This window comes from Triturus cristatus, chromosome 7 (assembly GCF_964204655.1).
Source record: "Triturus cristatus chromosome 7, aTriCri1.1, whole genome shotgun sequence".
In the NCBI taxonomy this organism is placed as follows: Eukaryota; Metazoa; Chordata; class Amphibia; order Caudata; family Salamandridae; genus Triturus; species Triturus cristatus.
In genome coordinates, this window is record NC_140590.1 from 494,058,312 (window position 1) to 494,082,876 (window position 24,565).

General features: G+C 45.0%; 1 protein-coding gene across 4 annotated transcripts in view; it reads left to right on the forward strand.

Annotated features, from left to right (window-relative positions):
• OGFOD3 (2-oxoglutarate and iron dependent oxygenase domain containing 3) overlaps positions 1–24,565 on the forward strand; it is a 1,085,915-nt gene that overhangs the window by 475,939 nt on the left and 585,411 nt on the right. For all 4 annotated transcript variants that reach the window (XM_085616866.1, XM_085616868.1, XM_085616865.1 and 1 more), the window contains one exon: positions 22,222–22,264. In XM_085616866.1, the coding sequence (XP_085472992.1) occupies positions 22,222–22,264 (43 nt within the window). The remainder of the gene's footprint in view (positions 1–22,221; positions 22,265–24,565) is intronic.

The following is a 24,565-nucleotide window of genomic DNA, read 5'->3' on the forward strand; positions in this document are numbered from 1 at the left end:
AGGTCGTGTCGGAGGACTCACCGAATCTGAGCTCCATTAACGGTGAGTTCCATATCGGGAACTGCATAGGAGGGGAGGCGTGGCACAGTAAACTAACAGCCGGAGATCCAATACACGAGACTCGGCATCAATCACAAGCCAAAATATGTCAGCGGATGAGGTCCGGGAGCGGGAGGCGGCTGCCGATGAACTGTTAAAAAATGTACCCAATATTTCAACAACGGGGGAAAGCACACAGCTTAATACCGAGAATGCCGGTAATAATTCCTACGCCAGGGAGCTTCTTAAAAAATTGGAGAAATGTAAAAGGTCAGAAGTCACAAAATGGTGGAAAAACAAATCCCTAATTAAATATGAGGAAGTGGGGCGAGTGCCAAGAGGACTGCGAATTTTTCTGGTGCCTAGTTTTGAAAAACCTAACCCTGCCATGCTAAAAGAATGGGGACAAAGCAATTTGGATGCATCTATGAACTTGGTACGCATTTTAATTAAATATGCTGAAATAGATCGAATAGAGCTTGTAAAGGAGATCGATAAAATTAATGAAGAGTTAAGCTCATTAGAACCAAATTAATTCATAGTCAAAGCGAAACAAGAGATCCTTGCACGCCTCAAAAAACAAGAAGACATAATCAAAACACGCAAAGCATATAAATTTGCTCGTGACTTAGCAGATTATGAACATGGCAGAATCTACACGTTTGCCTGAAAGTTCGCCATTGCTAAAAAAGTCAAAACCAACATAGCCTCAAGCAAAGATAACATTACTACTCGACCACAAACTGCGGGCACATCTAAAGATTCGCTCACACCATCTGACGGCAACTCCTTAAGCAGTGATATAGGCTCAGATGACAGCGACAGCATTACAATGAATACTGAAACAAGAAGAGTAAGTCTGGGGGAAGAAGTGGATTTTTTAGCTGTAGACCGACGCAACACATTAAGACCGCGGAAGCAAGAATTAGCCACAGAAAGAAATGCAACATCAATAGAAGAGAGCGGCGCAAAAAAAGAAAAAGTAAAATCAAAAATAAATTATTGGCGCAAGTATCAAATTTGGAAGATAAAACTATTGTAAATTTATCAACGGTAGTTTTAACAACAGCAGAGAAAAAAGTGCTCAACCTGGGGTTGTCGTATTGTCCACCGAATGATTTCAATTACGTTTAAACCAGGATCGATTTATTTGGCTACATTCGGAAATTAAAGCTTAAAAAGTTCTTCACTATAAAAAATGGCTTAAAAGAACAACAAGAACATGACCCCAAAAAAAGATTAGGATTGCAAGTTAGAGACATCCCACTATTACGAACTGTGCATGATCTTAAAGTTGGAACATCACCTCAAATAGAGAGTATTGCATCGCAAGTGTCTACACAACAACAGCTTGTGAGTATGGATGTTCAATAACAAGGGGCTGAGAGCAGCCCCTTTAAACCTAAATCAACATTCATACCAAATATGCCAAAAGATGCTATAGACATTTTCCATGAAACAGTGACGGAAGAGATGAAAAAACTTAATCTCCAATTGAACAAGAGAAAACGTATAAAGAAGTATAACGAGGTGAAATATCAAGAATTAATTAATAAATTGCGGAGAAACCACGAAGTGGTAATCACTAAAAGCGACAATTATCAACATTATCATTTGGCCAAAGATTCAATACATTGACGAAGCGAAAAGACAACTACAAGATGAAACCTGCTATGCAAAAACAAATTGGAAAGAGTACAATAAAGCAAAAGACTCTTTAAACAAAATGTTATCCCAGTTTAAAAGAGAAGGGATGATCTCACTGGAGGAATTCAATTTTTTTGCAAGTATTACATCCAGTGATTCCGATAATCTATTTTATTCCCAAAATACATAAAAAGACTGTACCAATTCCAGGGCGTCCAATAATATCGGCCATCAACAGTATGAGCGAACACGTATCTCAATACATGGATTTCTTTTTACAAGAACTAGTCAAGAATTTACCCACCTACGTGAGAGATACAGGAGACTTCCTGAGCAAAATGAAGAATATCAAATGGGAAAACGATATGATTCTTATGACATTAGACATTGAATCCCTATACACGTGCATAGAACATGAGATAGGACTTCAAGTCATTAAATACTTTCTAGATTTAAGACCCATTGAATCCTACAAACATAACAATATGCTGTTAGAATGTATTGATTGGTGCCTCAATAACAATTTCTTTCTATTTGGTACAGACGTGTACAAACAGCTGCGTGGTGTGGCTATGGGATCCTGCTTCTCTCCCAGCTATGCCTTTCTGATGGTAGGCTGGTGGGAGGAGCAGGTCCTTAGGGGGACCCACGCAGTATAGCTAGCTTCCCCCATGTTAAGATGCAGTACGAATACCACAACATTCAATACTATCAATATAAAAACATGATTTAATAATGTTTTTTTACAGTTCACTACTAGCTGCTATTCCCCTTATTTTCTCTTTTTTTCTTTTTTCTTTGATGTTTACAGATGAGCACCTGAACTTTATGCACTTATGCACTAGCACTTTTAATCAATCAAGGCAGCACTAAGCACTTTAATTATAACATGCTATCATACCAATAGAGTCTGGACAGTTAGAAAAGATAAGCAATGAGACATTCATGCCCCTTACGTCAATCAAAATGGTAGTAACTAGTTGAACAACTAATAAATCACAGGAATTCTGTGCACTAAATCATAATCTACAAGTTCTCAAGCATGCAATAATATACAGGCACATGCTATAATATGTGTTTTAACTAATACAAACAAATTATGTATTGGTAAATCTGTTTATATATGTATTTATATGTATTTATATTTATTTATTATTTTGGTTTTAAATTAACCATGATTTTAATAAACAGTATTAAAATATGTTGATGAAAAAACTATTGCACTTATGTAAATTAGAGACATTTGAGTAGCATAATGACTGTGGTAGCAATTCACACTTTGTGCATGTATATTCAACTATGTTTATCTAGACCAATAATAGTGGTAAAAAGAGCCAATACAACAATATCAATGACATAATATCTCCATTGCCGACTCAAAGAGTATTGTGAATGATAGTATTTTGTCTATGTTTATCATGGGTGTAGTTCATTAAAAGATATAAAAACAGAAAGCGGACTGCGTTTCCGCATGTGATCAAGGGCACTTTGTATGCCCGAAACGCGTCATATGGCTTATTGAATAAAACAGTTTCAGCCACCAAGTTTGGGTCTGTGACTCCTTGTGCGTGCAAACAGACAACATGCAGGAGTCGTCCTGCAGATAAATATATATATATTTCCAAACTCAATTCTATAAAGCGATCACTCAGAGGTTTTGCAATTCACCAGAAGTTGGTTTTAATCCAGGTAACTCGTCTTGCTTGCACAGCAAGCTTGGTCATACACTGTATTGTGGGTAAAGACTTGCAATACATGGGAAGTATGGAAACTAAAGGGGGACAAAAGAATACATTTACCACTTAAGTCAAAATGGCATCCATTTTGTAATGTGCACAAGATTTATTAAAATGTATTAAAATTCATACATGAGTCCCCTTAGTGGGGTTGTATAGTATTCTAATTCATACATATAAACCCAGAGTGGGGTGACGTGCCCCATATGAGATTAGGAAACCAAGAGTGGACAGATGAATATATTTACCACTTTTGTCAAAAAATGGTTTTTGATTTTATACCGGTGTATCCACAGTGGGGTTGAATTATATTATAATTAGGGCTCCCGGTTTTCCGTTTAAACGGATTTTTACATATAAATACAGACGGAAAACAAGTTTTCCTTTGTCTGTATTTATATGTAAAAACGGGAAAACACTAGCACATTTTGCGGCGCTGCCATGCTCCAGCAGAGAGTTGAAAACAGGATTGGTATGGTGATTGCTCACAGAGCAATCGCCTCTGGTGTTATCAGTATTCAAACACAGCCTCGTTAACAAGCGAATGGTCTTTTAAAGACCTGTGAAGTGCTCTGGTGCGGCTGTGTGTGCCGGGAAGCTGTTTCAGCCCGGGCTGCCAGACAGGATGGAGGGGTCTGAAGCCCTTTGAGTCCAATGGGCACTGCGCGCCTGACGTTGGCTCACCGGTTCGTATCCTGGTGGGTGCATGCAGTCTTTCGGAGGCCGTGGAATCGACGCATGTCTATTGGGTTGTGTTGAACTCTGGCGCTCACTGCTTCACATCCGTAGAAACGTGGAGGTGCACTCAGCAGGCGGCAATCAGTGCATGAGATTGGAGTGCAGGACCCCATGCTGTTTTCAACTGCAGTGAGGAGATGGTGTTGTTTGCTAGTATTGTGGGTTTTCATCGGGTGGAGTCGGATCGTCTCTTGGGGCTCCGTGTCCTAATGCCGTCCAGCGCCACTTGGCATGCATGCAGAGTTTGTTTGTCCGTTGGGGGACGCTGGTTTGGCTGGATGCTGCATTGCTTCCTCTGAGGTGAGATTGAGTCATCATGCAGGGCTTGGATCGGTTGATGACACTGTGTGACAGTACTTTTTTGCAGTGGAGGTTGAGTCCCCAGAGAAAGTTTTACGCACCCGGTGGCTTCGGATGTCGGGGGCAGGTGTCGTCTGTTTCCAAGCCAAATTTACCATAAGTGTAATGCGGGACATCACTAGTCGGCGAATGCAATGCGGCCATCCGTGGCAGAGTGGAGCTGCAGGGGCTCTAAGAAAGGGCGAAAAAAACAACAAAGCCACATTAACAAGCAAAAGGTCTTTTAAAGACTTGTGAAGTACTCGGGTGCGGCTGTGTGTGCACGGGAAGCAGTCTCAGTCCGGGCTGCCACACACAACGTAGGGAGGAGGTATTGTGAAAGAGAAAGGTCGCCGTGCCTAAGACGTGTGAAGCAAGCTTTCAGCCTCATGGGAAAAAACAGATGTTTAATTAGTTACAGGTCCGGTGACATCATGACAGACATAACGTTATTTTCCTCCGTACTCCAGTTCCCATATCCAAATTATTTAAAAGGGAAAGATTTCTTTTAAGCGCCCTTTACAATAGATTAACTGAGTTTCGTCAGGGGAGGTATGGAGCCGAAGTGACTTGCCCAGGAGCACGGAAATACGGCCTAGTTGGGAAGCCGGGATTAGTACGAAAGTCTCTTGTTGCTACTGTGATGAGGTGTTCTGAGGGAAGGACACCCCTAGCTATCATTATCATTCTGTTCTCAGTACTTGTCCCAAGTATGAACGCTGATCCCTGTAGGTGCTTATGCTATGACACCCTTACCTATGTACAGAAGAAATTATGCAGTTAGTAAGCCCAGATATGCTCTTTTTAGGCCCGGCGTAACAGTGCCCCAATTATACACCTATTGTTACCAAATATTTAAAATCTAAACAGACTGAGGTGAAGACCATTTCCTTCTCACCTCTGGCCATAGGCTGTTATTTTGTGTCATTCCACCTCCTATACATCACTTGCATTGCAGTGCAGGACTGTATTACATCTCAAATGCACACTGAACCATTACATAAAATTATGTATCTCATATATACTTTGCCTAGAAAAGCCAATACGTTTTCCCTAGTTTTGTTCCCACACTACATCAGGATTTATTAATGTTTTATTGAGCGTGCAGTTTCAGTTTAGTTAATTAAGTTGGATATTATGCCAACATGGCAAAACAAACTTAAAATTACAATTATCCAGTCTATATAATTTTTAAATAGATACATTTTTTAAATAAGTAAACAAGAAATAAAGTCCCATGAACTGCCTTCCCCCCACACACACCTGTTGGTGATAGCTTCTCAAGAAAAGTAGTTTTCAATGCTACAACGAAAATAGTAAAATTTGCCCCACCCCCTCACAAATACACTTCTTGTCAATTTAAATAAATGTGGAAAAATACTAGCTGCAGCGTTGTCTTTTACTTGTGGGAAAAATAAATATGGATAAATACAGATAAAATGCTGAAAAAATAAATATTGATAAATACAGACGGAAATGGCAAAAAAATAAATACCATAAAACCAGGAGCCCTAATTATAATTCTTACTGCTGTCCCCATATGGTGAATTGCAAAGCCTCTGAGTGATTGCTTTATTGAATTGAGTTTGGAAATACCATGTCCAGCGCGCTCCGCCGGCTGCAAGCGATCCACTGCACAGGGCGAGGGAAGGCGAAGGGAGCAGAAACTGAAGGATATCTATCTATCTATCTATCTATCTATCTATCTATCTATCTATCTATCTATCTATCTATCTATCTATCTATCTATCTATCTATATAGTGTATGTATATAAATATATATGTATATGTATGTATATATATATTCACTTAAAAATCCATAGGTTTCACACATGTTATAGTTAGCTGGACATTTCACTCGTAAAAAACCATTGAAATTCCCCCGTTATAGTTAGTTCAGATAACTATAACTCGCGCGCCCGCAATCCACTGCTCATGACGTCACATATTACATCACTCATGACATGGTCAGTGGCATCACTCATGACATCACTGATGACATCATCCTTGTGATAGAGTGGCGGTCGCTCGAGTTATAGTTATCTGATAATAATCAAGGTAGATCAGGCATAAGCATAATCATAGGCAGGTACCATACTAGGAAAAATATACGACGTTACCCCGCAGCCTAACACTCCGCATACCGTTACAACAAATTTTTTTCAACGCAAAGGCCATGACCCCGCATCCTTTAAAACCGAAGCAAACACAACGAAAATTGTATTCAATCATTTAAAGTACATTTAGCACACTGATTTTTACAACGCATGCTAGAGCAACGAAATTCAATGTGGAAATCAGTTTTTTAAATTTAGTCACTACTGGAAATCTTCAATAAATATATTTTTTAATAGTAATACAATTTTATTGCATTTTTTATTCGTAACTCCTTAACTCTCTTACTATCCAAATAAATGAATCTCATAAAATTCTTTCTTACCTTTAAGCAGATCTCTCCTGCAGCCGTTCTCGTTGTAGACGCTCTGTAAAGTAAATCATTTAACGTGTTTGCGCTTTCGTCATAATCAGGCATAAACATAAAAAAGGGATTAATTGACGCTGCGCACTGCCTCCGCAGACCTTATTACGCGCTTCCAGATTGGTAGGACAGGTCGTCCTCCAACATGACCATGACGGTGTGGGTCTGCGAGCTGGTTCCGGAGCGGTGTGCATGAAGGTGAGATAGTGCTTGCTCATTCCGTTGTTTCATCGCGTTTATCCTGGACTCCTAGGCAAAGTTTAAATGATGCATCATCCTCTAAGTTTGAAATTTGTATCTGCATACCATTACAAAGAATATTCGTTGTAAAAGTATATTCGTTGTAATGGATTGCGGGGTGAAAGTCTTTGTGGGGTAAAAGTCATCGTAATAAATTACAATGCGTTGAAAAGGGATGCGGGTAAAAGTATTTGTGATAAAGGATTCATTGTAAAGGGTATTTACCTACTAGGAATAAACCTATTAGGCCTAACCACAGAACTGACCCCAGGCCACCGGGCCACCGGGCCTTTCACTGGAGCGCAAATGTCCAGAAATGTTAGAGCTTCTCCAGGGCTATTCCATTAGCCCTCTGGCTGCCAATGCAGCAATCAACAGTGCGCAGTTGCACAAACCTAAACGTAGCAGCTGCTCACTACTTGCTGGGCAGCTGTGGAGTAGAACGTGGACCTGGGCACTTACTGTGCCTCTCCTTAAAACCAAAAATGCCACAGCGGTGCAGCTGTGTCTAGAAAAACAGCCCTTGCACTCACTGTGCCTTTGGAGCCCTCGTGGGACTCCTCTAATCAAATTGCGCCAACGTTGCAGCTGCCCGCTATGGTGGGGCAGCTGTAAATAACCAAAGAGGCCCTCTCTCAGAAACTGCCCACTTTTTGTTGGGGCTGCCCGCGCTCTGGCGACGCAGCCCTGCTCCTCCAAGATCGGCACCAACTGTGCCTTAGGGGGTACAAAACTCAGCTCTGGTTTCCCCACTCACCGGGGCTCTTCTGGTGCCTCCTCTGGCGGGGGGGGGGCATCCACGATCGGCCACAAGGAAGCCTGACTCACCGGGATAACTCTGGGCTCCTCCTCCAGTGCCAGTCTCATCTGCGGTCCCAGGAGCCTCTTGAGGCTCCAACATCGGGACTCCTGGCCAGCTGGCAGACTGCACGCGGGGCTCTCCTCACCTCACGGGAGCCCCACCACAAGGGCGGTGCGGCCGGTCTCTCTTTGCCCGGTCCCCCTTCTTGGGACCGGGACTTCACCGGGGAACCCGCGAGGCGTTGCATGGTTTCCCCTAGGCAGGGGGAAACGGAAGTGGAGCCCACCAGGCCCCGTTCACAGTCAGGCGCGGGCGCCTGGTTTCCGGTTCACCAATACGGGTCGCGGCGGTGACTTCTTTCTTTTGGCCGCAGTGCGTGGTGGGCACCCGCTCCTCTCCTGAAACCGCCGTAAATCAGCACAGTCGCGGGGTGGGCACCCGCCAAATCAATAACAAGAACGCAGGGTGGGTTCCTTCTACGAGATAGACCTATAAATGCGGGGGAATCCCTACGTCGGGATTCCCTCTCTAGAGGTTGCAGCACAGCGCTGCAAGGCCCTTGCCCTCTCACGGGCACTTTAAATGTAAAGCGCTCCTCTTCTCCTGTCTGGGCAAGGCTGAAGGCCTTCTTCTTGGCACAAAGGCTGGACAAGGAATCCAGCAATGAATAATCTAGCGCTCACCAGGCGCTAAATTCAATCAACAGTCAGGGGGCACAAGCACACCCCTTCATGGTGTCACAGCCAAGTAAAAGGTCCCAAGCAAAAAGTTCCTTTAGGGATCAAGGGGCAATGCAGAGTCCTGGGAGGCAAGCCCTCATAGCAGCCCCCCCGGGCCCCAGCAGCAGCACGCCCCGGCAGGATTCAGGAACAAGGACTGAACATCTTCATGGGGTCACAGCCCTTCTACTTATACCAACATTTCCTTTGTCTGCAGTGAAGGGCATGGCGGAACCAGATGCAACTGGTTCAGGGGGGATTTGAAGCACTTTGTTTTTCCAACTCCTCTTCCCCTTTGTCAGGTGGGGGCTAGGTGATCAGACGCACCATAGGGGGCAGAGCCAGCATTGTACAGGCTGGGCACAGTCCTATTCAGAGTTAAGGGATTACTCCTCCCACTGCTCCCAGCCGAGGTGTCCCATTCAGCCTAGCGCTGACTCAGCCTGCCCCTCCTGGAGCCACACACACCTCCCAGCCCCTGTCACTCACAAGCCAGACATGCAATTCACATCAGGCAGGCAGACACATAGCATACAGAAATGCCAACTTCTAAAAGTGGTATTTCCCAAGTAGTCATAATATATCTGCGCACACCATTGTGCAGCAGTGATTATTACAATTCCAACCATACCAGACTTGACCTCACTGCTCCTCCCACACCATGAATTACCATTGACACACACTGAAGAGGAAATCCCCAATGCTTTCCTATGGGAGGGCAGACCAATCTCACTAATGTACATAGAGCGCACGCACTTTACACTGGACCACAGTGCTAAAGTGCCCAGAGGCCTAAAACCACCAACACCAGGTTACAGGAAAAGGCTCGGAGAATGCATAAAGTATTGGGGTGAACCTGCCAAAAGGCCAAGTCCAACAATATATATGTATGTGTATATATGTATGTGTATATATATATATATGTGTGTGTGTGTGTGTGTGTATGTATATATATATTCACTTAAAAAACCATAGGTTTCACACATGTTATAGTTAGGTGGACATTTCACTGTTATAGTTAGTTCAGATAACTATAACTCGCGCGCCCGCAATCCACTGCTCATGACGTCACATATTACATCACTCATGACATGGTCAGTGGCATCACTCATGACATCACTGATGACATCATCCTTTTGATAGAGTGGCGGTCGCGCGAGTTATAGTTATCTGAACTAACTATAACGGGGTAATTTCATTGTTTTTTTACGAGTGAAATGTCCACCTAACTATAACATGTGTGAAACCTATGGTTTTTTAAGTGAATTTGCAAGGTTTTTTAAATGCTAATTCCTAACTATAACGTGTGTGAAACCCATGGTTTTTTCAGTGAATTTGTAAGGTTTTTTAAATGCTAAGTTATGTATTTATTATTATATTTTTTATATATGTAAAATTATTATTTTTTTTTATGGTTTTTCTGCGTGCACGGTGCACGCACCCCGCGATTTTTTAAAAAAAATTAAAATGTTTTTTTCTGCCTTCGGGGTCCTTCAGGGACCCCCTGACAAAGGCTAGGGGGTCAGGAACTCTCTACCCAGCCCCCTTTTCACGTTCGCCACCTTCCTTTTTCACTCTCGCACTCAAAACAAACAAAATGGCGGCCGACACTTCCTGATTTCGACCGATTCAAACGTTGACTGACATGTAACCACCAATCAGAATTACGCTCGCGCACGTCAGTGTGCGCGTAACCGTGCGCGCACGGTGCGCGGCTATAGATATTTATGTACTTTAACTGCAGTTTTCTCACTTTGACTCCATATATGCAAAAGGCACATCCCTGACCTGAGGACTACCTCTTTGCCAAATTTCAAGTAATTCTGTTCAGCCGTTCGGGCTGTACCTTCGACTAAAGGTCCTATGGGAAAATGCATGGGGAAAACGCGTTTTGGGACCCCCCTTTTTTCTCGGCCCCCGCTTGACAAATCCCCCCGAGACTTTCAGGGTAGGAGCTGAGCGGAGCGCCCCATTAGTTTTGAAAATTTTGCGAGGATTCGTCAACCGGCGCCAAAGTTATTCAAAATAGAATTTTGAGATTTCCTATGGAAACACGGTCCTAACTATAACTATCTACTGGCGACCGCCAGTAGATAATGTATGTATGTATATGTATGTGTATGTTGGAAAACGAGGCAGCATCTGTGAAACCTGCAATAATAACATGACTACATTTGTCCTTCACTGGGAACCAAACACCCAATTGTAGGACCTGACTCTCAGAGGGTAGCGTTGCAGAGCAGTCTGAGGCTTACTCAAGGGAGGTGGTGTGGGCTAGTAATCGCCATTTGCAGGTGCACAAAAATAACACTCAATAATTGATTGTCCAGTCTGTACTTTGCTTTATAAAAGTAAGAGTGCATTTATTAACCCCTTCCATGCTGCGCAGATTCCGCCGCTGTGCTGACGGAATCTTGCGCGGGCGGGGTCATGACGGAACGGTTCCGTCATGAGCACAGCTCAACCGTGGCTCATGACGGAACCGTTCCGTCATGAGCACCGAAGGGGTTAAACACACACACTACTCAATACTATGCACCAATTTACAAATATACATAAGCTGTTGGAATTACTTTGTGACATTGCATAACATCATCACCCCTCCCGCAAAGGGGGGGTGGGGTCTAGTACCACCACTCCCATGTATGCACATCAACTTGCCCCCAATGCAGATAGTTGAACATAACCTGGAGCGAGGGCCCTGCGCACTGGCACCATCCCAGTGGCGACCCACCCCATTACCTCAACAAGCATTAAAAAGGGGTAAACCTGCCTTGGTGACACATGACCCTGACTGAGCATCTCCTACTGACCATAAAGTATGCACCTCTGTATCTTAAGGGCTAGCAGTCTGGGGTCTTCACCTAAGCGCAGCAGCAAGAATCCATGTTTACGCACACTTTAGAATGACAGTACTCATCATCTTGGTTGATCATTTGAATGCATTGCAATTACAGCCCCTAAAGGCATCACAGATGAAATCACAGGATTGCGCATATGCAGCCAGACACCCTAGCAGGACTGTCTGGCAACATAGCCCCACTTGGCTTATGACATCTCCTTACACATGTGACTTACAGTCCCTTCAAAAGAAGTACTCCTGGCAACTACACTTCTCCTGCAGTGCGCCTCTTCACTTTAAAAGGAATCACAGGTAAAAGCATAGGATTACGTAAATACAGCCAGACCCTCTAGCAGGAAGGTTCAGCAACATAACTCCATTTAGCTTAACATCACCTTACACGGGTACTTCACTTTACACATGTGACTTCCAGTCCACCTAAAAAGAAATAACCAATAGTAAATGCATTTCGGTGCAATTACACCACTTCACCTCCAGGGGATGCCCTTCTCCAGACATCCCCATCTCAGCCCTTCACTCCATAATGCACTTCATAGTACACCCTCCGCTGTAGAACATAAGTTCCAGCCTAGAAGGTGTTAAAGGCTGGCTGAGCCCTTGAGGGGTTATTCTTTCAGATGCCCCGTGAAACTTATGGGTGGACTGTTCTTCTTTATGCTGGGGGAGGCTGCGGTGCTCCTGCAGCCCCCCTGCACCCCTTTTCACACATGAGGGTGACCCCTCCTCTGGGGCCACCAGGCGCCAAAACAGCAGATTTATTTGTGCTGGGGGGGATGAAGACTGCGCTTCTCCAGCAGCTCCCCCAGCACCTTTTCACCAGTGAGGGTGACCCCCTCCTCTGGGGGCCACAAAGCACCAAAACGGCAGATTTCCAAATGCCTCGCGAGGCATTATGGGGCGCTTCATGCACCTCTTTACCAGCCCCAGCCACTGGGAACACGCTCCTCTGCCCTATGGGTCTCTGAGAGGGTAGATTCAGCAGTGTGCTGTCTTCACTGGCTCCCTGCGCCAGCCTTTTCGCCAGGCTCTCCTTCTGGGCCTCTTTTCTCCCTGCGCAGAGGCCCCTGCTTCTGTGCACCAGTCCTGGGCTCTTCGTCTGGTGCTGATAGGGTCCTGGGGCAGTCAGGGGGTCTCTCCTTCCAACTGCCCATTGCGCCACGCTCCGGCACCTTCAGCCTCAGCAGACCACACCCAAGAGAGCTTCTCTTCCTGTGCAGGCACTTTTTAAAAGTTGAGTAGGGGGCTGGCAGGAAGTCTCTTTTGGTCCTATCAAACAGCGACACATCACGTCCCTGCCCCTGCTCCCTCCTTCTTGTCCACATGTCTCTGAAGCCTCATCCCCCATGCTGCCTTCCCTCCTTGGTGCAGCCTGGTGCCTGGCACCCAGTGACAGCTGCTAATCGATGAGCCTGTAGCCCCCCCCATCTTCTCTTCGTGGAGAGGAGGCCCTAGCTTGTGGAAGAAAGGTTATCAATCCTGACATTTCCTCCACTCCGCTGCGAGAACAGGGCCTATGTACCCTTCCCTCCGAGAGGCGCGCTCTCCTCCCGGAGTACCCTTAGAAAGCCTGTGGGCCCCGAGTTAGCTAGACTCAGGCCCACCTCTCATGGCTCTCCCCGGTCTCCCTGCAGCGCCTTGGGAGACCACACAGGGACCTACCTGGTCCCTGGATGGCCTGCACCACCCCTTATGAAGAGCAAGGTCCCTTCACATAAGATAGGCCCCACCTGCCTTCAGGGTAGTACTACCACTCTTAGCCAGGGACCCTAAAGATCCCGGCTAGGCCTGCACCACTCCTTCACGAAACACAGGGTCCTTTCACTTAAGATAGGCCCCACCTATGTTCAGGGTGGTACTACCTGGCAGAAGTCCACCTCCTGCCTCGAGCTAGGGGAACACCCCCATGCTCCTGGTCCTTGGGTCCAAGTCCCACCAGACCTTCCCGACTGGTTACCGGCTAGGCATCGCCCCAGCCACCACTTCAGGTTCCCTCCACCAGCTCCAGGTCCTGGGGTTCAAGTCCCACCGGACCTACCGGACTGGTCACCGGCCACCCGACCCCGACACCTCAGGGTCCACCACTAACCCTTCCCCTGGAAACTAGGGAGCACATTGCCCCCACTCAGATCTCCACTGGGTCAGTTACCTAGCCCACCTAGGGTACCTAGGGGCTACCACTACACACCATCACTCAAGGCCTACCCTCCTTGGGGGCCAACCCTGGGTTGCTCACCTCCCCACCAGTTAACCTGGGGGACCTGCCGGACACTCAACTCTACCACACCCTCCTCCCACCGTGGGAAAAGTTTCTTGGGGTCCCCCACCATGGGAACCCCTGGGGTGATACTACCCGGGGTAAAGAAACCTCCTGCCCCACCCTTCCAGTGGTTTTGGCCTGCGCCATTAGCAAGAAACTTCCAGTGGGGGAAGGATATCTGAGGCCCCTCCTTCTCCTGTCCCCCTTGAAGGTCAATCCACCCCTACACCCCCACCTGTGATGTAGGTATCAGTTGCTGTCCCTATCTCTTGAGGAGACACCCTCCTCATGCAGGTGTAGTGTATGTAGTGTTAGGGTTCAAAGGTGTACAATATGGTTTAGAACATTTGTATGCAATCATTTCCTGGAAAGCAGCATCCCGCTAGCACATTGTAATCAACATAGCGCTGTCATATCAATACAGCTTACATTTAAACCATAATAACTTCACATGACACATATGTACCTTTAGTTCACATAACCAAAACTTTGAACCCTTCTCAGAGCCTTGCGCTCTTCCATTTGCTCATTGCTACATAGGTAATGTGTGGTAAAACTGGACTTATCAAATGCTATAAATGCGCACCAGAATGGGATACTACATTTCCCGCCGCTAGACACCGATGTTGGAAAACGAGGCAGCATCTGTGAGGCCTGCACAAATAACATGACTACATTTGTCCTTCACTGGGAACCAAACACCCAATTGTAGCACCTGACTCTCAGAGGGTAGCGTTGCAGAGCAGTCTGAGGCTTACTCAAGGGAGGTGGTGTGGGCTAGTATCGCCATTTGCAGGTGCACAAAAATAACACTCAATAATTGATTGTCCAGTCTGTACTTTGCTTTATAAAAGTAAGAGTACATTTATTAAACACACACACTACTCAATACTATGCACCAATTCACAATTATACATAAGCTGTTGGAATTACTTTGTGACATTGCATAACATCTCCACCCCTCCTGCAAAGAGAGGGTGGGGTCTAGTACCACCACTCTCATGTATGCACATCAACTTGCCCCCAATGCAGATAGTTGAACATAACCTGGAGCGAGGGCCCTGCGCACTGGTACCATCCCAGTGGCGACCCACCCCATTACCCCAACAAGCATTAAAAAGGGGTAAACCTGCCTTGGTGACAAATGACCCTGACTGAGCATCTCCTACTGACCATAAAGTATGCACCTCTGTATCTTAAGGGCTAGCAGTCTGGGGTCTTCACCTAAGCGCAGCAGCAAGAATCCATGTTTACGCACACTTTAGAATGACAGTACTCATCATCTTGGTTGATCATTTGAATGCATCACAGATGAAATCACAGGATTGCGCATATACAGCCAGACACCCTAGCAGGACTGTCTGGCAACATAGCCCCACTTGGCTTATGACATCTCCTTACACATGTGACTTACAGTCCCTTCAAAAGAAGTACTCCTGGCAACTACACTTCTCCTGCAGTGCGCCTCTTCACTTTAAAAGGAATCACAGGTAAAAGCATAGGATTACGTAAATACAGCCAGACCCCCTAGCAGGAAGGTCCAGCAACAGAACTCCCTTTAGCTTAACATCACCTTACACAGGTACTTCACTATACACATGTGACTTCCAGTCCACCTAAAAAGAAATAACCAATAGTAAATGCATTTTGGTGCAGTTACACCACTTCACCTCCAGGTGATGCCCTTCTCCAGACGTCTCCAACTCAGCCCTTCACTCCATGATGCACCTCATAGTACACCCTCCGCTGTAGAAAATAAGGTCCAGCCTAGAAGGTGTTAAAGGCTGGCTGAGCCCTTGAGGGGTTATTCTTTCAGATGCCCCATGAAACTTATGGGTGGACTGTTCTTCTTTATGCTGGGGGAGGCTGCGGTGCTCCTGCAGCCCCCCTGCACCCCTTTTCACACATGAGGGTGACCCCCTCCTCTGGGGCCACCAGGCGCCAAAACAGCAGATTTCCTTGTGCTGGGGGGGAAGACTGCGCTTCTCCAGCAGCTCCCCTAGCACCTTTTCACAAGTGAGGGTGACCCCCCTCCTCTGGGGGCCACAAAGCACCAAAACGGCAGATTTCCAAATGAATGGTGAGGCATTATGGGGCGCTTCATGCTCCTCTGTACCAGCCCCAGCCACTGGGAACACTCTCCTCTGCCCTCTGGGTCTCTGAGAGGGTAGATTCAGCAGTGTGCTGTCTTCACTGGCTCCCTGCTTCAGCCTTTCGCCAGGCTCTCCTTCTGGGCCTCTCTTCTCCCTGCGCAGAGGCCCCTGCTTCTGTGCACCAGTCCTGGGCTCTTCTTCTGGTGCTGATAGGGTCCTGGGGCAGTCAGGGGGTCTCTCCTTCCAACTGCCCATTGTGCCAGGCTCCAGCACCTTCAGCCTCAGCAGACCACACCCCAGAGAGCTTCTCTTCCTGTGCAGGCACTTTTTAAAAGTTAGGTAGGACACATCACGTCCCTGCCCCTGCTCCCTCCTTCTTGTCCACATGTCTCTGAAGCCTCATCCCCCACGCTGCCTTCCCTCCTTGGTGCAGCCTGGTGCCTGGCTAATCGATGAGCCTATAGCCCCCCCCCCCATATTCTCTTCGTGGAGAGGAGTCCCTAACTTGTGGAAGAAAGGTTATCAATCCATCCAGCTGAGGTCAGCCCTCAGCCTGGGTCTGGTCATGGCTGACTCAGAGAAATATGACAGTTCTGGATGACCCAAAAGCAGTACAAATATGACTTTGGACTCTGCAGAATACCTATTTTCACATTCGCTACATTGGACTTAAGTGCGTGTCTGGAATCTGTAGGCCTAACGGAAGTTATTCTAGCCATGGGCCCCACATCCCCATAGGGGAATAATGAAGTGAAAACATAGTAAAACACACTGACTTTCCCTGGCATGTTTCTTTTCAGTGTATAAAGCCTATTCCATGTCACCACCCAATACTGCATAAGGGCTGCCTCACCATTCACTTTGTAGCTGCTCCTGGACTGCGCACGCTAGGAATCTCCCCTGCGCAGCCCGTACACGTGTGCACACGCATGTACACATGTGTCTGCATGTAACCAGCCCGGTGTCCCTTACTCCAGCTGCTGAACAGTGGCCTGGCCAAGCCAGGGGAACACCAGTAAAATCCCCATGCAGTCTCTTACATCCTGAGTTCACTGTGGGTGAGTCCCAACTTATGAGGCTCCCCCACAGTAAAAGCTCAACAATTAGGTGCTCAAAAAGCGAAAAATCCGGGCGGCCCATAGTGTCAGAACCACCATCTAACAGTGTATATATGTATATATATATATCTCCAAATAACAACAAGATGCCCACAAATAGTTTTGTCTGACACATCAGTGGCATATATTGAGCATACTAATTAACTGAATTAAGTGGGGATGTTTAGTTTGGACCACAACTACTATCTTTGTATTGGGAAATATTTTTTTGGTTGTGCCTACTAGAGAGCGTTTACGTTGTAAGTTGCAAGACATATTGTGAACTTACCAAGAACATACGGGGCTTAGGGCCCACCCATTGCTTACCATTGGTTGACTTTTCTTTCACTCTCATTTGCTTCATATTTGATGGCTTGCCTTGTCAATCAGTGTCTCTTTATTTGTGTCAAATTTGTGTCCATCCCCTTGTCACTTTTAGAGACCTGTTTTCTTCGATTGTATTAAAAATGCCCCAAGAGTGTGTGTGTGTTTTATAACTGTCTCAAGAAGTGAGCCTCTCTCCCCCCCCCCCTTCCATGCTCTCTTTGTCACCCGTGTGCTTTTCCGTGCTCGCTTTCTAGCCTGGTGCTCTTCCTCCTTACTCTCCATCTATCTTGCTTCCCCCAACTGTGCCCTCCTCTCTCACCCATTGCTTCTCCTCCTAACCCCTTCTACTCAGGGCTTTAAGTGGTCTGTAAAATCTTGGGAGGGGTCTCTTAAAGGCGCTTGGCTTTAAAACACATTAGTGAAAAATCTGTGCTTAGCATAATGTGCCACCCAACTGGTATTTTGCTGTTTCTGTCATTGCATATATGAAACAACAAGTAACAATATACATACAACAGGCCAGGACTATTGGCGTTGTCAATGGTTGTTAGTTGCATATAATAACTAAGCAACAACTAAGGCTTTGTTGTATTTAATATTGAAAATGCTTCAGGTCTGAAATGATGAGACTCTGAAAGAACTATAACGAGTGTCTTTGAAGTTGCGTCAAATACAGTGAAGAGCAATACTGCTTTTTTTCAACTTGAGGGTGAGGGCAATAATGGAGAGCATGCTAGGGAGCCGTCTCAGCACCTGCTTCCGAGAACTGCTGAGCACCGGCAGGACCCGACCCACTTAAAGCCCTGCCTGTACTTCCATGTTGCTTGCCTCTCCACAGCATGCTCTGTATTGCTCTCTTGCCCTTTGCTTCTTCCTCCACAACTTCTCTCTCTCTCTGTTGCTACCACCTGTCTGTTCTCTCCTCTCTCTGCTAATGCTTCTCCTCCCAGCCCTGCCCTCTGTTTTGCTTCTGCCCACCTTTGCTCTCCTATGTCGCCCATTGGTTCACTTCCCCTCCCCTGCCCTCCTTGTTACTTCCCTTCTCGAAGCAATATTGCTTAACTCCTGTCATGTTGTTCCCCACACCCTTACTGGGCCCTCCATGTTGCTTGCCCCTTACCGGCACTTCAATAAAGAAAATTACTCTCGCTATTTTGCAGGCGTGTTTGCGTTGTGCATGTGACATACAAAATGATGCGACCGCCATGTCATAGTGTCTTTTGTTTTTTAAGGTAATTTCCTTTAGGCGTACTCTACAGCATCGGGGATGTCAATCAATCATTACTTTATCCGATTGACATTGGCAATCATAAAAGTACAATAAAAACAATCATAAAAGTATATTAAGAACATCAGTTAATATCATTGCGTAAAATAAGTTCCATACGGAGTCAGTCTCAAGCATAAGCATGATCCACAGCTATTAAAAATCTCGATACATACTAACACACAGTAAAATTATCTAAAAATGTTAGATACAAGAGAGCGGTTGTCACTTGATTAAAATTCAGATGTACAGGTAATGGGCGAATATACTTTTGTCGCAGATTAGCCCATTTGGGACATATTACAACGATATGTAAAGTGTCCAGTGCAGAGAACTCATCACAAGAACATATGGGAGGGTCTTCTGGCCTATGCCACCCTGCTACAAGCTGCGGGAACATGTTCAAATAAAAATATGTTCGAAATCTTCTGTGGTTAACCAGCATATCCAATGTTAAATAAAATTCTATTTTATCAATAGATTTTACCATAGCATAATGTGTGCAGCAAAGTTTACGCTGTGAATCTTGCATTTTAACTTTTTGAGAATACCCATAAAATGCTTTCTTGACTCCTGCAATAACTGATTTGGAGATTTTCTCTGGCGAATTAAAAACATTCTATAGACCTAGATTTGACAGGGTTGTTTTTATATAGCTCAGCCATGGTATACACAAGCTATAATTCAAATTCAAACAATCTCTTAACATTAATCTGTTAAAATCCCATTCTTTTTTAGTCCTTATACAGCACCATAAAAGTATCGGGCGCAAGCTTATATAGTCAGCTATATAACCTGCCCCTATCTCTTCATGAGCTATTTCTGCAGGGACATTCTATGGGATTCGTAACAGTTTCCTTAGATATTTTTTTTTCTGCTGTTTGTATTGAGATAGGTGATTTGTAACCAAAGGTTTCTGCCCCATTGGTTACTGTTGGGACACACTTAGCACTATAGAGGTGTAGTATAGACTTTATATGATTATAGCCTAAGCGCCTAGAAAAAGCATCAATACTGAAGGCCAGCCCCATTAAAGGATTGAGAATGTGATTTCAGTAATGGCACCCAGGACAATTTGTCTTCAAACAGTATACCCAAGTAGCTGAACCTGTCCCCCTTGCCTATAGTATTATCCTTTAACACATATTTTCTAGTCTTGGTGCCTATGGATCCTAAGGTCATAGTATATGATTTAGAATTATTAATTTTTAGGCCCAAATTTCCATAAAATCATAAAAATTGTCTCATAAAAATTGCAGGCTATTTGCTTTGCAGGAAATAAGAATGGAATCATCCGCATACAACAAAGCGGGAACCATTCTATGTCCTATCCTTGGGACGTCTTTGTACTGAACCCTTAAAAACTGATCTTATTGATTTATATATAAAATAAAAAGGAAAGGAGCTAACATACATCCCTGGCGGACCCCTCTCCCTAGCTTAAAGAGCTTAGTGCATTCTCCTGATGGACCAAATGCTACCGTCGCTTCAAGCCCCGTGGTAAGTTGTGCAAAAGCGCCACTATGGCCTCATCCATCCTCATGTCCCTCAGCGCAGCCCACAGCTTAGATCTTACCACTGTGTCACTGGGCCCTCCATGTTGCTTGCTCCTTACCGGCACTTCAGTAAAGAAAATTAGTCTAGCTATTTTGCAGGCGTGTTTGCGTTGTGCATGTGCCATACAAAATTACGCGACCGACATGTCATAATGCCTTTTTTTAAGGCAATTTCCTTGCCAATGCTTTTTATTTTTTGTATTTTATTGAGCCATTGTTGCAAAAAGGGTAATGCAGGAGACAATACCCGTGAGGGGTGAAATGAACCCCTATGCTTTGAGAGAGCAGCTCACTGAAGGTTTCTTTCATGTTGAGTACATTGAGGGGACCGCCAGAACCATGAGCTCTGTTCCTACAAGCCTGCAGGATAGAGTCCTCTCCCCTCATAATATGCGCTTAGAAGCAGCGTGGTTAACTCACCAAGCTGTTAATTACCTCCCCATGCTGTCTGATTTGTGAAGGGGGGAGTGGGGGATGGTCCCAACGAAAGAAACACTAAACAAAGCAATGAGATTCTGCCGGACATCGGATTGGCAAATTATACTCCGTGATCCTCCCAGAACAGTGGACCGAGGTACTGTGTTTAATGCTTCCCGTCTCCCCATATGTTGAATTATTAAGGAACCAATCGCAGCTGAAGTCCAGCAACTTTAATGCAGAGTGAAAATGTCCTTCCTGGCCATGCGGTATGACTTCAAAACCGCATGTTTTTCTCTGACCAATCAAGAATAAGCGCTCATACAACTATATTACAATTATGCACCTCATGTCCTGGTAGGAAAAGGTCGTACATCGTACAACTATAGTAGGTCTTTACATTAACCTGTTTCATTAGAAAATAACTGTTTGAGAGATGTAGATAGGATGGCCGAAAACATGAGCACACGCGGAGTCGGATTATTATCGATAAACGAGTTTTAGGTGACAACCGGATGTATGTGTTGCTTAATATTGGAACCCCTGGTCGCACTAAGACGTCCAAAGAGCCTGTCGCTCTGTTGTCAGTGTCGTGTATATAAACGCAGTGATTGTTATCCTTCCCTATGAAGTCTTCGGGGTTCCATCAGACCCTGTGAGTTCTAGCTCTTGTAACTTGGCCCTGCACTCGGGCGAAGTCCAAGGTGCGAAACTGTGAAGAGTGTTTGCATTTATTACCGTGGGATCTAGGCCAGGAGACGAGGATGACGTGTGAAAAATCGGAGCAAATAAAAGTTGTATATTTGCAATGTTATTCGCTATAAATATTTCCTTTTATCTTCAGTGAATGCAAGCAGCGGTAATACCCGGGCTTTGTTTACCTTAAACTAACAGAAACCAGTGGTAACCTTTCATCCTGGATTATTACTTAAATGACTCCCTGAGCCTCCCAGAGCGCCTCTATGCCGCTTGTTTAGCCGTGTAATAGTCTGGAAGACGGTAAATCCGAGGGCTTGACTGCTTCCAATTACATTTCAGTTTACAGATCTGCTTACCGAGCATTAGATGTAGGGCTCTTCATCTTGTAGTATTTATTTCTTTGACTTTTTCACCTGCTTTGACACTTGTTTATTTTTCCCCAATTTTATTGGTGTCTATTTTTATTTCTGGCCAGTAAAAACATTACGTTGCAACCAATATATTTCCGCATTTATTTGCCAATTAAGGTTGATGTCTGTAGGGTTTATGTTTGCTACGTAGTCCTAAACAATAAAAAATGCTCGCCTCACAACAGTCACATTGTAGGACTAGAACATGTGCACCTACGCATCTTTATGAGCCTTTTCATTCTTTTGACCCATAGTGATGTCTATATGTAGCGGTGTTAGCCTGCCAGTTATTCCTGACAGCATGGAGAGACACTACAATGGAACACATTTAATTCGTTTTTCTTTTTTTAATATAAGTACAAATGAAAATCTGAGTGTCTGGGTGTCTTAATTACATGTTACAATTACAGTATTTTAAAGAGAACTATGCATTGCGTTTGTAAATTCTGAATAGGGAATTAATATGTTATTGCTGTGAATTATTTTTCACCTGCAGGCTAGCAGAGAGAGGGCTCGCCTTGGGAGGATCAGATGGCGGGGTGAGTAATTTGCTTTTATGATTTACTTCCTCAGTATTTAATTTAAAGCAACGTGGTAACTACAAGTACACGCAGTGGTAAAAGATGACTGTGAGGCAAGTTCATGATGTGTGTTTCACTGTGAGACTAAATTCTTCCCAATTTTCAACCAGAGCCTCAAAAAAAGCAGTAACTTCGAGGGAAATCACAAAAAATCACATAGCAGAAATACATCCAGAGGCCTGCAACCTGCCAACGCAACTGTCTTCTGAGTTAAGAGGAAATAAAGGCAAACAAATGATGCAAACCACAATTAATCAGGCGCAAGGTAACTCATGTGCCTTGTCACTGCCCCCCCAACCTTGCATAAAGGACATCACATGGCACAGTGCCGAACAGGTAATCGTGCACGAGTCTTGCTTAGGGAATGCAACAACTAAACAGGGGGTACTAGGGCTCCAGTTCGTGCCAATATACAGTATCAACTACTATCATCGGCCCTGCCTCTAATTCACACTGCCTGGCTTCATCAAATGGAGTGCTCACCATCAGTACTCCTCAGTTCTCCACCTCTATAAGACCTGCGACGCCCACTCAAACAGCCTTTCAACATGTAAATATGAAGGATAGCACTGTCGCCTCTAGGAGATATGACGGTCGGATCCAGGAAAGCCAGATTAGCGGGAGCATGAATACCGAGGAACCCGCTAGAGTCATCCCACAGGGTCCTATCCCTGAGGACAAACGAGTGATTACTCTTATCTCTGCACTACAAATCGGCTACTGAGGACATGGAAATAAGGGGGAAAGTAGCAGGCCCTCACAATACGATCATACGAGTACCAATTATAAACAAGTGCAGAGGGCCACGGCCTCCAGGACCATCAAACACAGAGACTCGCCAGCAAGAGATTGCGTCGAACCTCCTACCTAGCAACTAGGAGAATTAGCACAATCTTGCTTAAACGGTGCTGGATGGAGGGGGTAGATCACCTCGGAGTGGGATTAGCATTCCTCCCCCACTGTGTCTCAAACGGCCCTTTGAATATCTTAACCAGAGGGAATCTTCTACGAATATTCCAACATATACCATCCTTGGAACACCTAACCTCAACTGGACTCACCTCAGTAAAATGTGTTCATATCCCAGGGACAACGACATCAGAATCCACAATTACCAACTGTAACTCAACAGCAACCAGAGACACCATACTGAGGGAGGCCCCAACTTTTGAGGAATGGGGCATCAAGTTAGAACTCTCTTGGCCACGGAAATACCCGTATGTCCTACATTAAGAAAATACAACACCCCCAAGGGGATCTATATTGAAGGGAGAGTGGGGTGCAACTCATGACTGGCTTTTTAAGGACCACAAAGACATCCAACCTCCTGATTGTCCACTGTGGAAGCAAGGATAGGACTATCAGTTGTCAAACAGCAGCTCAGAACCATGTGGGGAGGATTCTGCTGGCAACTCCAGGGGCAGCAATCTTTATTACCCCACCTAGCAAAATGGATTTGTTCTCCTCTTTAGCACCTTTATGCCTCCAGCCATGAAAGCAGGCATTAATTAATCATCTCTCTATTATCTCGTGGAATGTGGCGGCTCCGGTTTCAACGTTCCGTCCCAGGCTGGTCGGGAAATCCTTATAAGCAACAACATCTTATGTCTTCAGGAGACGTGGTCATTGAACCCCACAGCAATATACGGATTCTATGAAGTGTTTTAACCAGCAGTGAAAACAAGCCTTTCTGGATGGCCTTCAGGGGGTCTCTCGATTTACTTTAAGCAATCAGCTATAATTTCACACTCTTCGCCTTTACAAACTCACAGGGATCTGCAAGCCTTTGCCATAGAAGGTCTAAAAATTGGTAAGAAAGGCTTCCCTCTGCTCTTTATCAACTGTTATTTCAATCCTCGCAATACCCAAAGAGCTTGTGCCATGAGCTCCTTGTGCACTAGCATAAAAGAAATCACTGAATCCCATCCGTCTCATGAAGTTATGCTGGCAGGGGACTTTAACACCAAATCCCTTGGCAGTCACTACAATGCTTTGCAAATGAGTAAGGAACTAGAAGAACTCAATGACCTTCTCACGTCATTTGGCTTAAAGTCGGCAGACCAGATCCAGATGTGTCTTGAGAATAAGAGGTGGCACACATTTAAGAAAATTTCCACAATCAATTACATCTTTATGTCAAATCTTTGAAGTTTTGATATAATAAACCATGAAGAAACTGATCATAACTCTTTAGTCATAAGTGTGGACCTAAATCATCTGACGGCAGACAACGGCCAGGAGCTGGGTTTCTTGACGGAG